Source organism: Cupressus sempervirens, chromosome 4 (genome assembly GCF_028749045.1).
Source record: "Cupressus sempervirens isolate cs-2001-9-10 chromosome 4, ASM2874904v1, whole genome shotgun sequence".
Lineage (NCBI taxonomy): Eukaryota > Viridiplantae > Streptophyta > Pinopsida > Cupressales > Cupressaceae > Cupressus > Cupressus sempervirens.
This window is the reverse complement of record NC_143121.1, coordinates 882,011,769-882,032,099: the sequence shown is the minus strand read 5'-3', so window position 1 is coordinate 882,032,099 and position 20,331 is coordinate 882,011,769. Positions and strand designations below refer to the sequence as shown.

Below are 20,331 nucleotides of genomic sequence, written 5' to 3'. Positions count from 1 at the left end.
TGGAAGTGGAAGTATTTTTTATGGGTCATTCTTCTTTGATGAGAAGTATTATTGTTCCTGTTACCTAGGGTTTTGGAACCCTAAGTATTTTTTTTCTCCCATGTGAGAAATTAAAAAGAGATTTTAAATTTTAAATTATTTTGCATTCATATAATATTTACTTCCTCAAAGGAATTAAATATTAAAGAGCAAAGTAATTAGGTATTAAATTCTTATATAAAATTAATTTCTCACCTGAAAGAATTAATTATTATTTCAACGTATGTGCCCATAAGAAAAATAGTAAAGGGGGGTGGGCAAGTTGATAAATATAAAATATATTAACTCTTTAAGAATTAATATTATTGTAAAGTGCAAATAAATATTGCACTTATCATGGGAATAAAAGTGGGGGATAAGGCAAATGTTAAAAATAATTTGAAATAATTAATTCTTTTATAAGAATTAATTATTATAATAAAATGTCGGAGAGCACAAAGAGTTCGGTAAGAAGTTAGGAGGATTTGTAACAGAGAAGGGAAGGAGAAATTGATTTATTTTGCAAACTTGTTTATGATGCAGGGATAAAATGATCCTATGGTTGTTTTGTTTACATATTTGGAATAAAGAGAAATTTAATTTTAGATCCTACGGTTTGAATTTACATTTCTCTGGTTGGAAATGATCTTGTGGTTACTCCAGCCATGTTCGAAGTATGATCTTATTCATTTATCAAGGTTTCTTATGTGTCATGGAATCCTGAGGTTTTATGCACTATACATGTGGTGAATATCACATTTCCCTTTTGTTTCTCTGTAAGCAAAAAAATTGATTAGATAGCCTCTGTGCTATGTATTTGATTTCCTTTCAAAATTATTTAAAGTAAGGTTTGCATTCATATCATGTTGATGAATGAATGATTAGTGTTCTTTCTTTGCCTTCTGGTTAAAGGCATATTAGAAAATTATTTATATTGAATCAAAAGGAGGGAGCCATACCTCTATTCAAAATTCAGAGAGCACCTGACAGGATAATTGCAAGTGACTCTATTGTTGGTTTCAAGGTTTGTCTTTCTTTTTGGGTATTTGAGAGTCATTTGTGAAGGTGTTTTTGGAGAGGACAAACCTGTTTACTAACAGTTCCTATGGTGTGAAGAATTAATTTTGAGACATTTTTCTTCGCAAGCAATTGTTGTCAGATAGTATCGACTCATTCAGAGTCATTGATCAAGATTGTTTTATTCAGTTCTTAGTCTTGTATGTGGCATTCGTCTTACATGTAGCTCTTCCTATCCTAGGCGTACTATTCTTGTAAAGGGAGTTTTGTATATTCTTAAGTATTTGTAGACTCGAGAGTTTGTAAGCCTTGTACCTAGACTCAATTATTATTATTCAATAAAGGACAGTTTTTGGTGTGGCTGGGTTTTCGCTTGACGAGGAGGGTTTACCTAGGCTATATCTAGTATTCATGTTTTCTAAGATATCTGCTCTCTATTTGTGCTATTTTGGTTCTAAATTTAATAGATTGCACCCTCATTTGTGTAGTTGATTTGGAAAAGCAAGGACTAGTTTACTCTCACTTCATCATCAATATTGAATTGCATTGTTAGTGTTAAATTTAGGATTAGATTTATACATTTGATTTTCTATAATATACTATCTTAGTAATATTATAAGATTCTTGTAATTGAAGCCCCCACTTTGTAATAGCACTTTTGATACATACGTGTGTTTCAAAGGAGGGTTGTTACTCCTTTAAATATATTTGAAGGGGGATGCGAACCTAACCTTTACCAAGGGGCACATCCCATGAAATACAACCTATCGACATGAAACCAATAGTTAACACTGCACATTAACAATAGTTTACATCCGAACATAGATGTATCTCGATATGTCAAGTTGACTACTTTAGAAGGATAAAAGCATAGACGTGGGCCTGACAAAATCACATGCTATGCAATCACGTGAGTTGACATTGGTCCTCCTTGACATGACGGTGATGATGTGCACTTCAATTAATTATGCCGAAGGAGCCCACTACGCTAAGGATGGGGTTAACATGCCCGATAATGTTAAATGTCAAGATAGTATAAGGGGGGCGTGAAGATAACTTGCCATAGTCACGTGGTATACAATGTGATTAAACCTGCTGGAATGCCAACAGTGGTCTGCGATTTTTAGAGAGATGGTATGGACATCCATCAAATCAAGGGGATGACTCACACGGTTGTAGTTCAACATATTAGACATATAAAAGGAATATGATTTAAATTATTATGGTATTATAGATATATTTGTTTGAGATTACACATTACTATATGTATCTATGCAATTTATATATATATTAATATATATTTAATAGATCTACAAGCTATATCTATAAAAACATTTAACAAGGAGATGTTCTTTAGATTAACACTATACATTTTATCTGACTAATGCTATAAAACATTAACACTCCCTCTTAGCTAAGGAGGATAAACATAGAAATATTATCTCAACATAATACTAAAAATGGATGTCAACTCATTGGAACTTTTCGTTTCTCAAATGGTGACTCATTTGACATTTGAATGTCAACTCATTGGACATTCACTAGGTGCCTTTGAGTAAAGGCCTCCCAAATATTGGGTTGCAAGATGTTCACCAAGTACTATGAGTAATGGTCTCCTGAATATCAACTCATTTGACAATCACCAAGCACTCTATGTAATGGCCTCATGAACATCAATGTGCATAACATTCACCGTGTACTCAAATATTCACGAGGTACGTGCATGCACATTCTCATAATGCTCACCATATGAACGTCCACCATGCAAAGTAAGATCTATCATGATCTACATAGACATCGTAAGGTATCTACCATAATAGAAAATTAAGTTATTGTGATCATCACCTTTCAATAACTTTTGCAAATACAAGTGATAATCCTTTAGAAGTCATCACTTCCTCACGATGCATATAGACCCCATATGAAATAATTCTATTAATAAATAACTTATTCGTACAATACTAAAATATCCTGAGACTCTTCTCAATAATTACAACATACCAAGTTTACCTCAAAAATGATCCCCTTTTTTTTTTGCTAAAAGCTTTGGTCCAGATCACAAGGAATTCACTCTTAATCTAAAATTTCACAAAGTTTTAGATTTGAAGTTCTTTAGAATAGATGTTTCTCTAAATCCAAGACTGAATTATTAACTTCAACGAAGGAAGCTTGATGTTTGAGTCTGTCAGGACATCTTGTTGCAGTATGACCATATTTGTCGCATCTAAAACATTGTACATTAGAAAGATCTTTCTGTTTCTTGAATGGTTGTTTATCATTCTTCACCCTTTTTCTTTTTAAGTTGGTGGTGCGAGCTTGAATGTCTTCATTTTTATGGACTCCACATCAATTCCTCTAGTTTTTTAATTACTCTTCTTGGATGCAGTCAATGTTTAGTCAATCGAATTTGGGGGGGTCAAAACGAGCACCTAATCCTTGTCTAAAATTTTCCCATGAAAAGGCAGCCCATTTAATGATACCATAATTAACTCTTTGCTATCATAGTTGTGAGCAACTATTAATAGTTGGTTTCTTAACTCTATTATCCTCATAAAGTATGAGTGATGGTCTCTCCTTTCTTCATCGTTATGTTGTTGAGTTGATTTTTCAGAGTGAGAAACCTACTAGTGTTGTTGATCTCGAACATGCCTTCTAGAGCTTTGAACATATCATACGCAGAGTCTAATTTTGTGATAGTAGGTAGCAAAAGATCTTTTACTCCATCTACTAATAATTTCATTGCTTCGGTATTGTTAGTTTCACATTCATCAATCTTCTTATTTTTAGGAGGATTTTCCACAATTATTAACTTATTTTTTCTTAGTATCATCATTATACGCAATTTCCAAGCTTCAAAATTTAAAGCACCTTCGAGTCTATCTTCAATCCTCATTCTACTTATCATTTTGCTAAGTAGGGTTAAGAATGTTTGAGTACAGTCAATAAATAAATCTCATCCAGATCATCTCTTAGAGTGGGTCTGATACTATGTTAAATCTAAGATTAGATTTATATATTTGATTTTCTGTAATACACTATCTTAGTATATTATAAGATTCTTGTAATTGAAGCCCCCACTTTGTTATAGCACTTTTGATATGTATGTGTGTTTCAAAGGAGGGTTCTTACTCCTTTAAATATATTTGAAGAGGGACGTGAACCTAACCTTTACCAAGGGGCACATTCCATGAAATACAACCTATCGGCATGAAACCAATAGTTAGCACTGCCCATTAACAATAGTTTACATCCGAACATAGACATATCTTGATATGTTAAGTTGACTACTTTAGAAGGATAAAAGCATAGACATGGGCCTGACAAAATCACATGATATGCAATCACGTGAGCCAACATTGGTCAGCCTTGACATGACGGTAATGAGGTGGACTTCAGTTAATTACGCCAAAGGAGCCCGCTAAGCTAAGGACGGGGTTAACATGCTCGATAATGTTAAATATCAAGATAGTAAGAGGGGGGGGTGTTGAAGATAACTTGCCACAATCACGTGGTATACAATGTGATTACTGCTCAAATGCCAACGGTGGTCTACGAATTTCAAAAAGATGATATGGACATCCGTCAAATCAAGGGGAGAGCCCACACAGTAATAGTCCAACATATAAGACATATAAAAGGAATATTATGGTATTATAGATATATTTGTTAGAGATTATATATTAATATATGTATCTATGCAATTTTTATTTATATAAATATATATTTAATAGATCTACATAGTTATATCTGTACTAACATTTAATCAAGGAGATGTCCTTTAGGTTAACATTGTTGAAAACAATTGGTTAATTGTGTATTGTCTTTGATGTTACAAAATGTCATATCTTTGTCAGTCAGTATATGCCGAGCTCACTCAGATGATGAAGACAGTTTCCTATGTCTGTTGAGCATTCCAGAGTTTGCCAAGTTCAGAAGACAATGTCTATCGAGTTCACTCAGGCGACAAGGAGAAGTTCACAGAAGATTGAGTGTTAACCGAGCTCACTCGGTTAATGAAGGAAAAGTTGGACTAAACCAGTGTTAACTGAGCTCACTCGGTTGCCAAAGGAACTTTGTAAAGATGCAATGTTAACCGAGTTCACTTGGTTAACACCAAAAAATCGTTTCTGAGTTAGTGTCTACCGAGCAAGGTCGGCTAACAAAGGATTTTCTTGTTTTGGCATATTAAGTTCAATAGATTTATTTGTTGGTTCTAACCAAGGAGATGAATATTAATTATTCTAAGTTGTATTCAAGCCGACTTGACAATGTGTATGATATAAGGTCAAGTTGAAGATTGAATGTGTGTAAGTGAATAAAACTATAGAAGATGCTTAGCGGAAGCAAATTAGAAAGATAAGCAAAATATCCTTGTGGAGTTGCAAAGATACATTCGATCAAAAAGGATCAAGTATACAAGCCAAAATTGAGATCTGTAATCAACAATTCAGTTGCATCAGAAATCAAGTCATCTCATTGTTACTCTCTAACCATTGTAGCAGTGCTCTAAATCTCTTAACAGAGTTGGCTTAACAACTATTTGTAAATCCTCTAACAAGGTGGCATTTCTAGGTTGAAGTGTCTAAAGACCTCTAACAAGGCCACTCTTAATAGGATGATTAAATCTTCTAACAAGGTCACACCTAACAGTGCGTTTTGTAACCTTTAACAGGGTTGGCTCCTAATAGGGCTCACTTCAGAAGAATGAAAATCAGTAACTAGTTGCAATTGGTAGTTTTTCCCAAATTGGGTTTCCACGTTAAATCTTGGTGTCACTTGTGTTCATACTATTTCTTTTATGTGTATGCAACTAAGTTAAGTAAGGTTAATCACAAAAAATATCTTAAGATTTGCATGTTAAGCATTTGCCGAGTTACAACATTCACTAGTGTAAACCAAGTGCCTGTGTGTTTACCGAGTATCAGTATTTTTAGTGAAGTTTGTGTCTTGTGTTTACATCTAAGGGATCTGGGATTTATTTTAGTAGTAACTAATTCACCCCTCCCCTCCTCTTATATTTCCAACGAACAATATATGTTTTATCTGACTGACGCTATAAAACATTAACAATTAGAATGTTTCTAAACCCTAAGAATTAGTTTCTTAGCCCTTATCATTTCATGTGTTTTATTAGAAGTAGTTTAAGAGCCATTGGTTATTAGTCATTGGCATAGTTGATAAATCGTCCAATAAATGAATAGCATAACTTCCCATGTGATTACCAGCAAACCACATCATAAAACTAAGTTGTGTCCAATGAGAATACGAACTTTGGAGTTGTCTCTATGATCTTTCATTGCAAAGTTTATCATACAAGATGTCTTTGTTCAAGAAAGGATTTAATATTTGGTGTTTCAACCTGGAATACTAAGTGTTTCATCATGCATGTTGAAGCAGTCACAAAACTCACATCAACACTTCCTTACTCCACATCTTCTATAATTGCAATTCACATAAAATTTAAGTACTGCAGAATAATGAAGATATATTCTCTTTACTCTAATCCTTGATTTCTTTATGAACAATGTTTGCATTACTGAACATGAGTGTATACATGTATACATCCATTTGTATGTTGGTGTTGTGTTCATGTGGTGAATGCAGGATTGAAGTTACGAAACACATAATTAATGACACCATTTATTTGGTAAACCCTAGCCCTAATCTACTGCAATTGTGATTTAGGGCAACTTCTAGGGCAAATTGGAAAGGGTACATCACAACATGAGGGAGCAATAGGCTACAAAAATTGTTGTAGTTCAATGTTATTTTGTAATGCAAGGTGTTTGCTGCTGCAATTGGCCAATAAAGTTACGGTAGCATTTCAAAATTGCTTCCATTGTGTGTATATGTGTACAATTATGTGGACTGCTAGATTGAGAAGCCTTTCAATGGCCTCTACAAACTAGAATACATCAAATAACTTAGAGCTTTGAAGTGTTATCCCTGCCAGATTAGATTGTAAGCCAGATGTATCCCCACTGATTGAATTGTAAGACAGCAGTACCCCCGCTGTTAGAGCAAAAGTTAAAGCGGTATCCTGTAGGTTGATTGTTAGGGGTGTGTACCCTGTTTCAAAAAAAAGGCTTGGCTAAATGATCTTAAAAAACAATCAAATAAATATTCAAGTGACCTAATGAGATTTTTAATTTACAATTCAAAATTGAAATTTACTTATCAATACAAAATCAAAATCAAATCAAATTAAACACCATCATTTTGCTATAGAAATAATGGCAACTATATGTCATTAAAGTTTATATTCTGCTGACAAGTAGAAAAGGCAAAATAAGAAATGAGGTATAGCTTTTAGTTTTTTCCATTTTAGAGAGGTGGGCAAGACAATCAGCAGTTCGAAAAACTCTAGCACAATGTATTTTTTATCTGATATATAAAGAGACCCTATAGGAGACATAGATGTAGCCTCTTCGTTCAGAAGACATCTGGATGAATTGATTGGCAGGAAACACAGGAAAAAAATCCCTAGGATGGGCATCTACCTGCAGGCTTTCCTTGAATTTTTGGGAATTAACAGGATGTAGGCACGTTCCCGCACCTTTCTGAATGCATATTCTGGCTATGCTGGGTTTTCTAATTCCAAACAGCATGCAGTTTCATTCATTGATAACAGATTACGCTGTTGCAAGTACTGCTTAGAGTGTGCATCATTCACAGTCTAAGTTACCAATTCGGATGCGGGCTCGGAAATGGATGCGGGAAGAGGATGTAGGAAGTGTGAACTTTTTTTTTGAGAGGGATGCAGATGCGCATGGATGAGTATGTATATATAGGTATATATAATATTGCTAAACATTATAATATATATATAATATTGCTAAACATTATTTTATATATATATATATTGCTAAATATTATTTATATAATTGTCTATCTACTGGCTCTCGCAGAATGCCCGACATTGCTCTGACAAGGCAATATATAATTGTCTATCTGTTGGGAGTTTATGGAGTGCTAACTGCTGTTACAAATTGTCTATCAGCTGGCCATACCAATCTGGACAATGTTGGGAGTTTTGTGAGAGCCATCCAAGGTTGGAGTAGGACTTTACACATTCAAAGGCTTCCTTGCTATATTCATACCTGCTAGAGGGTCATACTGCCACAGAAGGAGCTGTCTATGTTAGGGACTGCTACAGCAGTTCCATATAAGTCTGAAATACTCCATTAAGGGTGTTGTACAAGCTGATTGAGGCCTGTAGCTGAGATCTGGGCAGCAACTGAGTCTGTCACAGAGTTCTGGGCAGTGATTTGATCTGTAAGGTTCTAGACAGCAATAACTCTCTCTCTCTCTCTCTCTCTCTCTCTCTCTCTCTCTATCTATCTATATATATAACAGAATTTAGCACTCAACAAATGCATCCAACGTGCTTCCAAACGCATCCTGCATCCACCTCTACCTCCAGGCTCTAGGAGGCCGCATCGGTAACTTAGTTCACAATTGCAGATGTTGTTAAAATATGTTACTGCAACATGCTTGCTTGGACATCCAAATTAGAAGAATTGATGTGCCAATAAAAGACCAACACTAACTGACATGTTGTTAGTTTATCATTGAATAGTTGAAGAAGTCTGCCGCTTACATGATTCATGTGCTATCTAGGGCATTCTCAATAAATAGAAGAAAATACCCTCCGCTCCAAGGTACTCATTACAAAATAGTAAAGTAGCTTTAATATATTAAATTTGATTTCAAGCTTCAGTCACTCTTGATAAGTCTAAATCCTGGCAAAGAAAACCTTTCCCATGCAATCTCCCATCCCCTTTAACATTTATGCTTCAAATTTCATCTTTTTACAGAACACATATATCACTACAACCTTTGTCTTGAGGCAGTCCTCATTAGCATACCCATCGGACCAGTAAACTGCATCATTAAGTACAGACAGACATACAACAGAGATAAAGAAAGAGATCTTTACATGGTATGTTAATCGTTATATGTTTGCATTGAATCATTACTTGCTGAAATGACCTTCAGAAAGAATTAGTATATGGAACTGTGCAGCTAACATTTCCATACAATCATCCAGCAGATTACAGTCTAGTGGTAAGGTGGAGCAATGCCATGATAATAGCACCACAGCACATGTTTCCCATTTTAAAATAGCTATGATAATGTAGGCCAAAGACCTGAAGATGAGGCTGGGTAGTGCACTACTTGGCATGTGAGAGTCTACCAGTAAATTCAGCAAAATGCCCATATTTCAGACAAGACAACATAGGCTAGAGGTATTATAAAGTTACAGGATTAATTGTACTGTCCCATTCTTGCACCTAGTCAGTGGTGCTTCCCTTTAGTCTATTCTCAGGTTCCCGTAGACTATTCAGAGTTGGTTATGGGACTCGGAGTTCTGTGGAGAGTTTGAGGTTGCAGTTTTATTGTGTTTCTACAGCATTTCTATTTTTGGCATATGCTATTTTCAGTGAGTGTCATTTTGGGCACTTCGCTCTCTCTGCTTCTATGTCAAGTGTTATCTTTTTTAGGGCTATGGCAGAGTTACTAAGGTGATGGAAAATAATGTTTTGTATTTCTCACTCAAGTGTTCAAAACGTGATATATTTTATAATCTGTATCTCTAAAAAGGGGACACCTAGCTGGCAAGACATAAGTTGTATTTCAAAAGTCATTTTTGGGACCTTTTTGGAGGCAAAATTATACCTGAATATTCAAATTTACCCTATTTTTTTCCTCCACATCCATATAAAGGGATTTTGGCTCTCATTCTTTTGTTCTGATTTCGCACACATAAGGAGACGCTATTGAAATTAATCTAGGAAGCTCTTCTAGAGATTGTTTGATGCAGAGCCACACCTTGGAAAACTCAAGAGGAATCAGTCACTCAACTGAGTTGCTTCAAGGGGCATCTACAACCTTCAGGAACACACACTAAAATCAGATTCAATAAACAAAACTTTGAAAACAAAAATCTCCCAAAATATCTTCTTGCTGCCTTCGGATAGACCTGCACTTAGACATGAATAACTTTCGAACCATAAAAGATTTACTCAATCTAACTATTGATATTTGGTGTAACTAGGTTACAAACAACATGTAAAAATTTGAGAGAAATCCAACGGTTCAAACCCGAGATATTGACCCAGCATCAGAGTACATTTTTCTGCAATTGTTATTCCCTAAACTGATTGCCATGAGAAATATATGAAGCATAACAGTAGAACCATAATCTTGAAAAAAAAACACAGGAGACCAAAAGAGACATAAAACTTCACATTCCTTCCCAAGTTTTAATCCTTTTTTACATAAAAGAGTGGCTTTTTAATAACCAAAGTCTGACTGGCCTTGCTGTCCAATAGTAATAAAAACGTTTTCTTTTCCATCTAAGAATAGGAAACTGAAAGATGCTTTACCATCAATACCATGCAGCAATCATGGATATTCTTGTAACTGCTAAGAATAGGAATCTGAAAGATGCTTTACCATCAATACCATGCAGCAATCATGAATATTCTTGTAACTGCTAAGAATAAGAATCATCAATACCATGCAGCAATCATGGATATTCTTGTAACTGCTAAGAATAGGATTGGCTTTTTAAAGAAAACCGACTTTCCTCCAAATAGAAGGAATATGAAACGGTTTCTTTTATTCCATAGCCATTTTTTCGTCATTATGAACACTCTTAAAATTGCCACCAACTTTTTGATGAGATTCTTTTAATTATTGACCACATGGCATTTCTATTACTAATTTTATCCTTTCTAAAACCGACACTAACATCATTAACCCTTTCCTCTAACTCTCTAACATATCCGACTAAAAACTATAACATTTATTTAATAAAACACCTAATTCTATCCACTAAGACATAATCCTAAATTATTAAAATTGACCATTTAAAATATATGGAGAATCTTGGACCTTTGAAATGATTTAGTAATGAGATGCGCCTGCATCATACTCCCAGGGACAAAAAAATTCAAGTCCCATTGAATTGCTGCAATCTTTTTCCGGAGTTTCCAATTGTATGTAAGCAATAATGTCACCATAAGAATGATGGAATTGATGCCGCTTGCCAGAACATTCTGATTTCAAACTGTAGAATGAATACCTTCCATGGTACCTGTGTCGAATCTTGGAACAAATATATTTAACAACCTCGTATCACCTACATAAAAATACCAAATTATCATACCAACATATGCTTCTCGTTTGTATATCTCTAGAGCATCATAATGATCAACAAATACTTCATTCTTGTCATCAATAGTCTTCTCTTCAGCATCTGATCTTTGCACTACATCTTTTCCTTTCTGATCATTTGTGTCCACATCTCCATCATCTGGGCAAATATTGTCTGCAACCACACCTGTCACCAACTCTTCTTCATCTGCAAGAACCTTTTCCTCACAAGGTTCAACAGCAACCTCCTGTTGTTCACTCTTAGTCTCTACACCAACATTCACCTGCTGTCTATGCCCTTCTAATGGATTGTTTTCCTCTTCTTGATCTAACTCTTCATCTTCTACCTGTATGCTTTGAATCACTTCTTCCTTCTTATCCTCAGCCTCCAAAATGTTTTTCATAAGAGTACCTTCCAGCATTGTACTCTTCTCTATTTTCAAAGGACATGTTACTGTTCCAACCACAGATTGTTTGCATTCAAATCCAATAGGGCTTGTCTTGTTACTGCTCTCGTCAAGAGATACTTGTTGCACTTCTTGTTGCTGCACTTTGTGTTCTTGCTGCACTTCTTTCAACTTAGCTTTATTCTCTTTCAACTTAGCCTCATTCTCCTCAAGTCTCCTTCTCAAATTGTTTATCTCCTCTTCTATCTTGCTTAGCTCTTCTCTTTGTTTTCTCCTTTCTTCTTTCTCTCTTTTCTTCTTTTCCTCTATCTCCTTCTGTTTAGAATCCTTTCTCTGCTGATACCTTCTAAAAAGATACAATAAAGCTGCTTCTTCTTGTCCCATCATTCCTCAGCTAAGTTATTTTCTTCTTATCTAGTCTCCTGGACTTCTTCTCAGACTATTTCTCTCAATCTTTCACAATCACACAAACATATACACAACTACTTTTTCCCAAACCTTTTGCTGGGCTCTGATACCAAAAATGATGCAGAGCCACACCTTGGAAAACTCAGGAGGAATCGGTCACTCAACTGAGTTGCTTCAAGGGGCATCTACAACCTTCAGGAACACACACTAAAATCAGATTCAATAAACAAAACTTTGAAAACAAAAATCTCCCAAAATATCTTCTTGCTGCCTTCGGATAGACCTGCACTCAGACATGAATAACTTTCGAACCATAAAAGATTTACTCAATCTAACCATTGATATTTGGTGTAACTAGGTTACAAACAACATATAAAAATTTGAGAGAAATCCAACGGTTCAAACCCGAGATATTGACCCAGCATCAGAGTACATTTTTCTGCAATTGTTATTCCCTAAACTGATTGCCATGAGAAATATATGAAGCATAACAATAGAACCATAATCTTGAAAAAAAAACACAGGAGACCAAAAGAGACATAAAACTTCACATTCCTCCCCAAGTTTTAATCCTTTTTTACATAAAAGATTGGCTTTTTAATAACCAAAGTCTGACTGGCCTTGCTGTCCAGTAGTAATAAAAACGTTTTCTTTTCCATCTAAGAATAGGAATCTGAAAGATGCTTTACCATCAATACCATGCAGCAATCATGGACATTCTTGTAACTGCTAAGAATAGGAATCTGAAAGATGCTTTACCATCAATACCATGCAGCAATCATGAATATTCTTGTAACTGCTAAGAATAGGAATCATCAATACCATGCAGTAATCATGGATATTCTTGTAACTGCTAAGAATAGGATTGGCTTTTTAAAGAAAACCGACTTTCCTCCAAATAGAAGGAATATGAAACGGTTTCTTTTATTCCATAGCCATTTTTTCGTCATTATGAACACTCTTAAAATTGCCACCAACTTTTTGATGAGATTCTTTTAATTATTGACCACATGGCATTTCTATTACTAATTTTATCCTTTCTAAAACCGACACTAACATCATTAACCCTTTCCTCTAACTCTAACATATCCGACTAAAAACTATAACATTTATTTAATAAAACACCTAATTCTATCCACTAAGACATAATCCTAAATTATTAAAATTGACCATTTAAAATATATGGAGAATCTTGGACCTTTGAAATGATTTAGTAATGAGATGCGCCTGCATCATTGTTGAGGACAAAAACCCTAAACAGTTGATCTGGTTTCAATCGTGCAACATAAACCCTAGCTGGTTGTTGTTTTCAGCAAAGCTTTCAATGATTTTGCTTGAATTTGGTAATGGGGTTTGATTAAGATGAAGATGTGAAGTTTTCTGATTTGGACTTCAGATTTTGGTGTGTTTACTTTCTTTTGGGAGTGCTGTTTGTGGTTTTTGTAAGGTTTTGAACACTTTTCCAGTGCTGGCTATGCAGAGAATCAACTTTTGGAACATATCTCAAAAAAGAGTTATTTCTCACTTGTAGGTATTGATCCCATTGATTCCCAGCTAAGTTGCTGGTTCGGATTCAGGTCCGGATTTGGGTTTGTGATTTCGATTCGAAATTTGTTCAATTTTTTGGGGGGTGCGTTCGGGTCCACTTTGGGTTCATTTGTCCAAGTACAATTTTTTTTTTAAACATATATATGTGTGTATATTTTGGGTTCATCCGTCCAAGAACATATTTTTTTTTAAAATTAAAAAACATATATGTGTGTGTACATATGCAAAAACAAATAAATCCATACACCACTATGCTAATAGCAAAGCAACATAGCAAAGTACACCACCATATCTATGTTTCAGGTCAATAGGATATTAATTGCACCATTTAGCCATACATATAACATTATACACTTGCTTGGCCACATGCATTGAATATAAGGGGACAATTTGAGAATGAAAGGAATCATCAAAAGGTAAGTGCAGTTATCTGAATTTTTATTTTGTATTGGTTACAGGAATTCAAAGCTAGATCAAAAGTTAAGATTCAAATTGATATCATAGCTTTTTTAAAGAAACTCCTCTATAGTCATCAATTTGACATTCACCTATTGTCAATTTGGATTTCCTCTATAAGCGAGTTTTCTTTTCCATTCAAAAATGCACAAGTGACATATAAACCATCCTTCTTGGCCTTTTTAGTAGTCACCTTTACGGCTGAGAGGGTTGAATAGACCAAATTAGGCAAAAAAACACTTTAAAAAGGTCAAAAGAGCCTGTTTTGATACTAAATTCAGCCTAGGTTCAGCATTGGGCAGAAAATTCACCCCGAATTCCGCCCAGGTTCCTCTGACAAAATTTGCAACAAATTTGTGGCTCCGAAGGTAAATTTGGGGCAAATTTGACAAGGACCAGACTTTGAGGGTTGCTGGAGAGAATCTGGTAGCTTAGATTTCCAGCAGCTGGGTGATGACTTTGCATATGTCATTTGAATTTTTTGGTAAGCATTTGATATCAAAGTGAGAACCTCCAGCCCACTTGGAGGTAGTGTGTAACGGCCGGTTTCTTACTAACTAAATTTCATTATTTAACTAACCAATTTCTATTTCTCATTCACATGACAAAGTTTTCCAATAACGGTTTAAACTGGAAATAAATCTAAATTGCAATTTCTAATCCATCAAGAATTACATTGATAAGAATAACTGATAATTTACTTGATCAGATGAAAAATAAATACTTAACTAATTCTATTTTTCATCTGATTGTAATGAAAGGAAAACAGAGATATCTACATTCTATCTTAAAATATCTATCTTTCAAATAAATGACTCATAAACTTGAAAAGAAATACTAAACTTACAAATTTGTTAAAGAGCATTCAGAATATGTGTGAAGCTTCCTTAATTGGTTGTCCAAGCTCTCGCTTTGGTGAGAGGAGAAGCATTAACATAGGCTTAACCTCCCAGCCGCGGACCTTTTACTTATCCCCGCAGGTTCTAATTTAATAGAACGGCCCTCCCTACCCCGAGGTTGGGCTTGGGATGTTCATTGATCCAGCCATCAAAGTATCCAAGTGGGTTGAGGTCCCAACAATTATCCGACGGAATAACTGAAGCATCTGGACAACAACAAGATCAATTGTTCTAGCAAGTCTGCCTAATTCCACCCTGGCCAAAGATTTCAAATGTGGGTTTATAACCAGATCTCCACCACTCAGCTTGACAGCTATTTTAGAAGTGGAACTTGCATGAGCTAATGTATTAATTTATTATTTATATATAGTTTGCTGATATCATTTTTGTACTTTCCTTTACAGATTCATCTACACCTCATCACCATAATCAAGCCATCCAGCCGGTGATTTCCTTGGTGCTATCAACTTATCTTTACTAATATGTCTTGTACCTTCTTCACCATATTCTGGCTCTTGCCTGGTGAATTCCTTGGTACTCTGATTTATAAACTCATCTCTGATTTAAACATGATTTCAAATTGCATAATATGTGCTATCCAAGAAGATAGTCTTTTAAGAAAAAAGAATTCAAGAAGTTGCCTATTCGGATACCATGCAATTTAACTGATTTGAATAAAAATCATGGCTAAGTTAATCGACTAATCTTCAACAGGATATAATAAATTTGAGAAAACAACTATGGATGGCTTCTTCTGGGACTTATAACATAACAAGAAATAAAGACAAAATGGATTTACGTTTGGCTCTTTGAACAGTTCAATGATACAAAATATTTGCCATATGGTCGGCTTACAGGGATGATTGCATATTTATTATCAATGAGAAAAAGAAGTGAAAACGTTTTTCTTAGAATACAAAAGATGTCTTACGTGACTTGGCTTGTGATAATGTGACTCAGATTCTGGAAATAGTTCTCCAATCTGCAGCTATAAACTCAGCCGAATACTCTGTAAATACTTGTTGTATCCTCCGCACTGGGTTTTGTAAGCTGGTTGAAGGTTTTTCGGATGTGATATGGCTTGCACAACTGAGAACAGTAATGGATGCCAAAGGCTAGGAAAATATGGTGCCGAGTTATGCTTGATGGATTCATAATAAAGATACGAGCCAGACCTTTTGGCTTCCATCGATTTCAAGATCATATTCGAATTCTTTTATTCAATTGGCTAGAAAGAAATAAAGAGGAGGGAAAAAATTTAAAAGAAAAGAAGATGAAGAGTTTATTTAAATAATTAATATTATTTATATTATCTTATTTTCTTGATTAAGTTTATAGGTACATAATTGTAAGGTGGCATAATTGGATTAATGATTTTAATGTAATGGTGCCACTTTATAATTATTTATCTATGATCTTAATTGAGAGAATAAAATAATATTTATATGATATTATTATTTGATAATTTCTTAAAGGTAAGTACTTTGTTTATTTTTAATATTTATATTGTTTTTACTGATAGCTCATACGGTTCCACCATGAAATAAATTGCCATGTCCTAATAACTTTGCCATGGTGTTTTTTTAGGTCAAACCTATCACATCTGACGACTGAACCTTATGACCATCCCCTTCCGATGACCTCGTTTCACAATGCTTCCCCTCTCTCTCCAGTCTTCATCCTGCAATCATTCAAACGACATTCTCGCCAAAACATCAATTCAAGATTTATAAATTGTTAATTAAATTCATCATGATAACTGACTTGTTCATCATATATGTACAATGGCTACAATTAACTGGCTCTATTTCACATGACCATGAATAAATTAATACAACAGCTAGAATTTAACTAACACAATTTCATATGATAATTAGATCGATACAACGGCTATAGTTAACTGATTCAATTTCACATGAAATGAAAGAATAAGTAACGGATATAACTAACATATAATAACAACGGCTATAATTAACTAATTCAAATTCACATGAAGAAATAAATTGGATTCAACGGCTATAATCAGTTTAAAAAATTTTAGGGCAAAAATTGGGATGTAACATAGTGCCTATTTTGGGAGAGGCACATGTAGAGTTTTAAAGAGATAAATCTCCACTTGTGGTTTGCAAATCATTTCCTTTTGAGAGATAAATCTGCACTTGTGGTTTGCAAATCATTTCCTTTTGAGATGTCTAGGGCTTCTAAACAGGTCTGGAAGAGTTTATATTAATTCATGATCAAGGTAAGTAATTAATAGCATTTCATGAGAATCATCCTTCATAATTTTGGTGCCCAGGTTGCTGTAATAGGGTGTCCCGTGGTATTTCATGAGTTGGGAAGATCAAATAAGCATTGAAGACCATTCCTCAAGTCTACAAGTTGATTTGGTGTTGGAAATTTGCTCATGTAGACTCAAAATGCATCCCATAGACTATGTTTGGCGCAAGAAATTGGGCACAAACTTTCATGTGTGCTGCTGATTACTATACCAGCCGAATCTGCATTCTACAGCCTGTTACATCCATATTTAATCTACTTTTACGTAATATGATTTCATGAGACAATAGACATCGTGGTGGTTCTATGCATTAGTTCTTTCATTATGCTATGTGTTCAAAGTTTCTAAATGTCACTGCAACGAGAACAACAATGAAAACAATAATAAACAATCAGCAAACAGCACATTACCCTTTCCTTGTGATCGAGAACAATTTCCCAAAAAATAAAATCAAGTAGATTAATTACAACAATACCGAACTCCTTAGCGTATGCGAGTGGTTTTACCAATTTACTGAGTGAAAAAAAGAATTATACAGTTATTGATTTGTTACCTCTTTTACCTAATATCCATTATAGATTTCACATGCCTAAAAGAAAGAGATAATTGAAACCTATCAATAATCCAATGGAATCCACGTCTGCAACAAGTTTCAATATTTTCCATAAACATCACTTCAAATGGAGCATGTCTTGTACAGTTTGTGGAAGATAAATACGGCAGAGTGAAATTATTCTTTCCACTAAAAATTTCTCCTTTGTAGATGATAAACTTGATCCTAAATCAAGGTACGTGTGAAACGTTGTCCAAGCAATAATAGTGTGACCTAGGTCAAATCACCAACTAAAGTAGGATTGTAAATAACTCCAGTAGACATAATTTTTTTGATATTCAAATTACATATTCACATATAAATTTTTTAAGTAGTATAAGCTATAAATTTTGGACCACATTCAAGCGTGATCCCAAAGACCTACGTTTTCATATTGAACTAGCTTCCAGTAATCTTTAGGATAACGGAATAAAGAAACAATCGCAGAGGGTTTAGTGAAGGAACTAGCAAGCTCAGTGGCAATAATTGCGATTAACAGTGTTTCGAGGATGAGAAGAATTGGATACATGTGATGAGTATTAGGTGGACAGTTCATACTTCTGAGAAATTAGTTATTGTCCAGAATTAATGGTGAAATATGGATCAGTGTATATACATTCGAAACTAAACAGTCGAATTCTGCAATACTATATTGTCTCTATTTCAAAGGAAAAAATGCCAACCTGACGAGCCAGTGTTCTGAAAGCCTTTTTTATATCAGCAGAAGTGGCACCTTTCGCCAATCCCAGTACCGTGTAATGTTCCTGCTGGCCACCAATCCCATTTGAGTTTCTACCTATTCTCTTCCTGTTATATGCATTTTTTCCACCATATTCACCACCAAAATGGCCTGCTCTGCAAATAGGGCTCTTGAATATATTCCACTGGGGTAAAAGATAAAAAGACTTCCTGCGATTCGACTGTCTCTGCCCATATCCACTAGCAATCCTAAGAGCGTTAAAATCGGGGAGTTTCAACATCTCCTACTATTTGTTTCAGCAACGTTAGGCTTTGACAATGCTAAATATCCCCATGGCGTGCATGCGACTACTGTAGTGCAGGGACATGAGAAGACGGATTACGGAAAAACCATCTGTTGAAGGTTCAGGAGTAGTTTGAAAGCTTTTTCTGGTGGAAGAAACATTTTCAGCCATAAATGGACGGAATCTAGATGGAAGATTTTTTCATGGACAATTTTTTGTTTTTGGAAGAATGAGTAGATTTCTAAAGGAGGACATTTTTTGGAGGTTTTTTTTTCTCGGTAATCTAGGGGATAAGAATAGAAAAATATTAATGTTATAGATTTGAGGAGTATAATTTTGTAATTGTTAGTGGTGCCTTATAAGGAGTCGTTATAGCTATTAATTTTACCGTTTTGAAAAGTGAATACAGAACTAATATATAGTTACTTCTATTTTTTTTATTAAACTAATTTTTTTAAAGATAAAACAATTTTTTGATTGGTTGTTCTATATTTTTTCGGTTGTTTTATTTTTTTTAATGAATTCAAATTTTCAATTTTATATATCAATTTTTTTTCTTTTAAAATTGGCTCTTTCAAACTTTTAATTATAAAAATTTTAATTAAAATTAAAATATTTTTTAAAATGTAAAATTTATTCATATATCATCTAATATTCACGGCATAGATTATTTATTATTAAATGTATTCGATGTGTTGTAGGCTCTTGTCTAATTATATATATTGTGATTGTTATATTATTTATTAGTTTTAATTATTATGTACCATTTTTCAAATAATTTCATCAAAATAGATTATTTATAATCGACAAATTTGTACAAACTTTTCATACGCTTACAAACTTTTAAGAATTTTTTTTTTTTTAATTAGTTACTTTACTAGTCCTTTAAAGATATAATTGTTGACATGTCATCGACAGATTTGGTGTATGTAAATTAGTTCTTATATGTGCAGATGTAACAGATTTATGCGGTGTATGTTTTCATAACTTCTTTGTCAGTTAGCTAATAACAATTATATATAGGAAAATATATTCGAAAATCCCACCTGAAGATCTTGATATATCCATGTGAGGTAATCCATAGTGACATTGTTCATCTCTTGTTATAGTTTGCCTTTTCGAATTATTTCTTTTTCCAAAATATATTTTGATAGTTTGTCTCTTTTTTAAAAAAAATCAAAATAATGAAAGGATTTATTTTATTGTCTTAGTTTTTCTTAGTTGCAAAGACAACATCAATCATAAGGCAGTTGACAATTAACGACTTTGGAACCCTAATGCAATCTATGGAACTGTTGCAACGTATAGGCAAGTGTGTCCTCCTCAATCAATTTTTTTTTCCCATACAAAAATCTTAAAATATTCAAACTTGGAAATATGTATATTCCTCTTTGTGTCTTTAATTTTTAATTTTTTTGAGGTGTAAATTATCAATAGCCACATAGGTTGAATCTATTTTGGGCATAAAGAATAGCCTTTGCCAATATCTTATTCTCCAAGGGGATTTCTATTGATAGGTGCATTGGTCAAGTGCCAGACAGGCTGAACCTATTTTGAACATAAA

General features: G+C 34.2%; 1 protein-coding gene across 2 annotated transcripts in view; it reads right to left on the bottom strand.

Moving 5' to 3' along the window:
* The window catches only part of LOC149564210 (Chaperone DnaJ-domain superfamily protein), a 91,265-nt gene extending 72,166 nt beyond the window's left edge, over window positions 1-19,099 (bottom strand). The window contains exon 1 of one of the 2 annotated variants that reach the window (XM_089827284.1): window positions 18,468-19,099. In XM_089827284.1, coding sequence (XP_089683410.1) covers window positions 18,468-18,764 — 297 coding nt within the window. In that variant the 5' untranslated portion in view covers window positions 18,765-19,099. The remainder of the gene's footprint in view (window positions 1-18,467) is intronic. The other variant, XM_089827283.1, reaches the window with a different exon arrangement.
* Window positions 19,100-20,331: the final 1,232 nt, after the last annotated feature.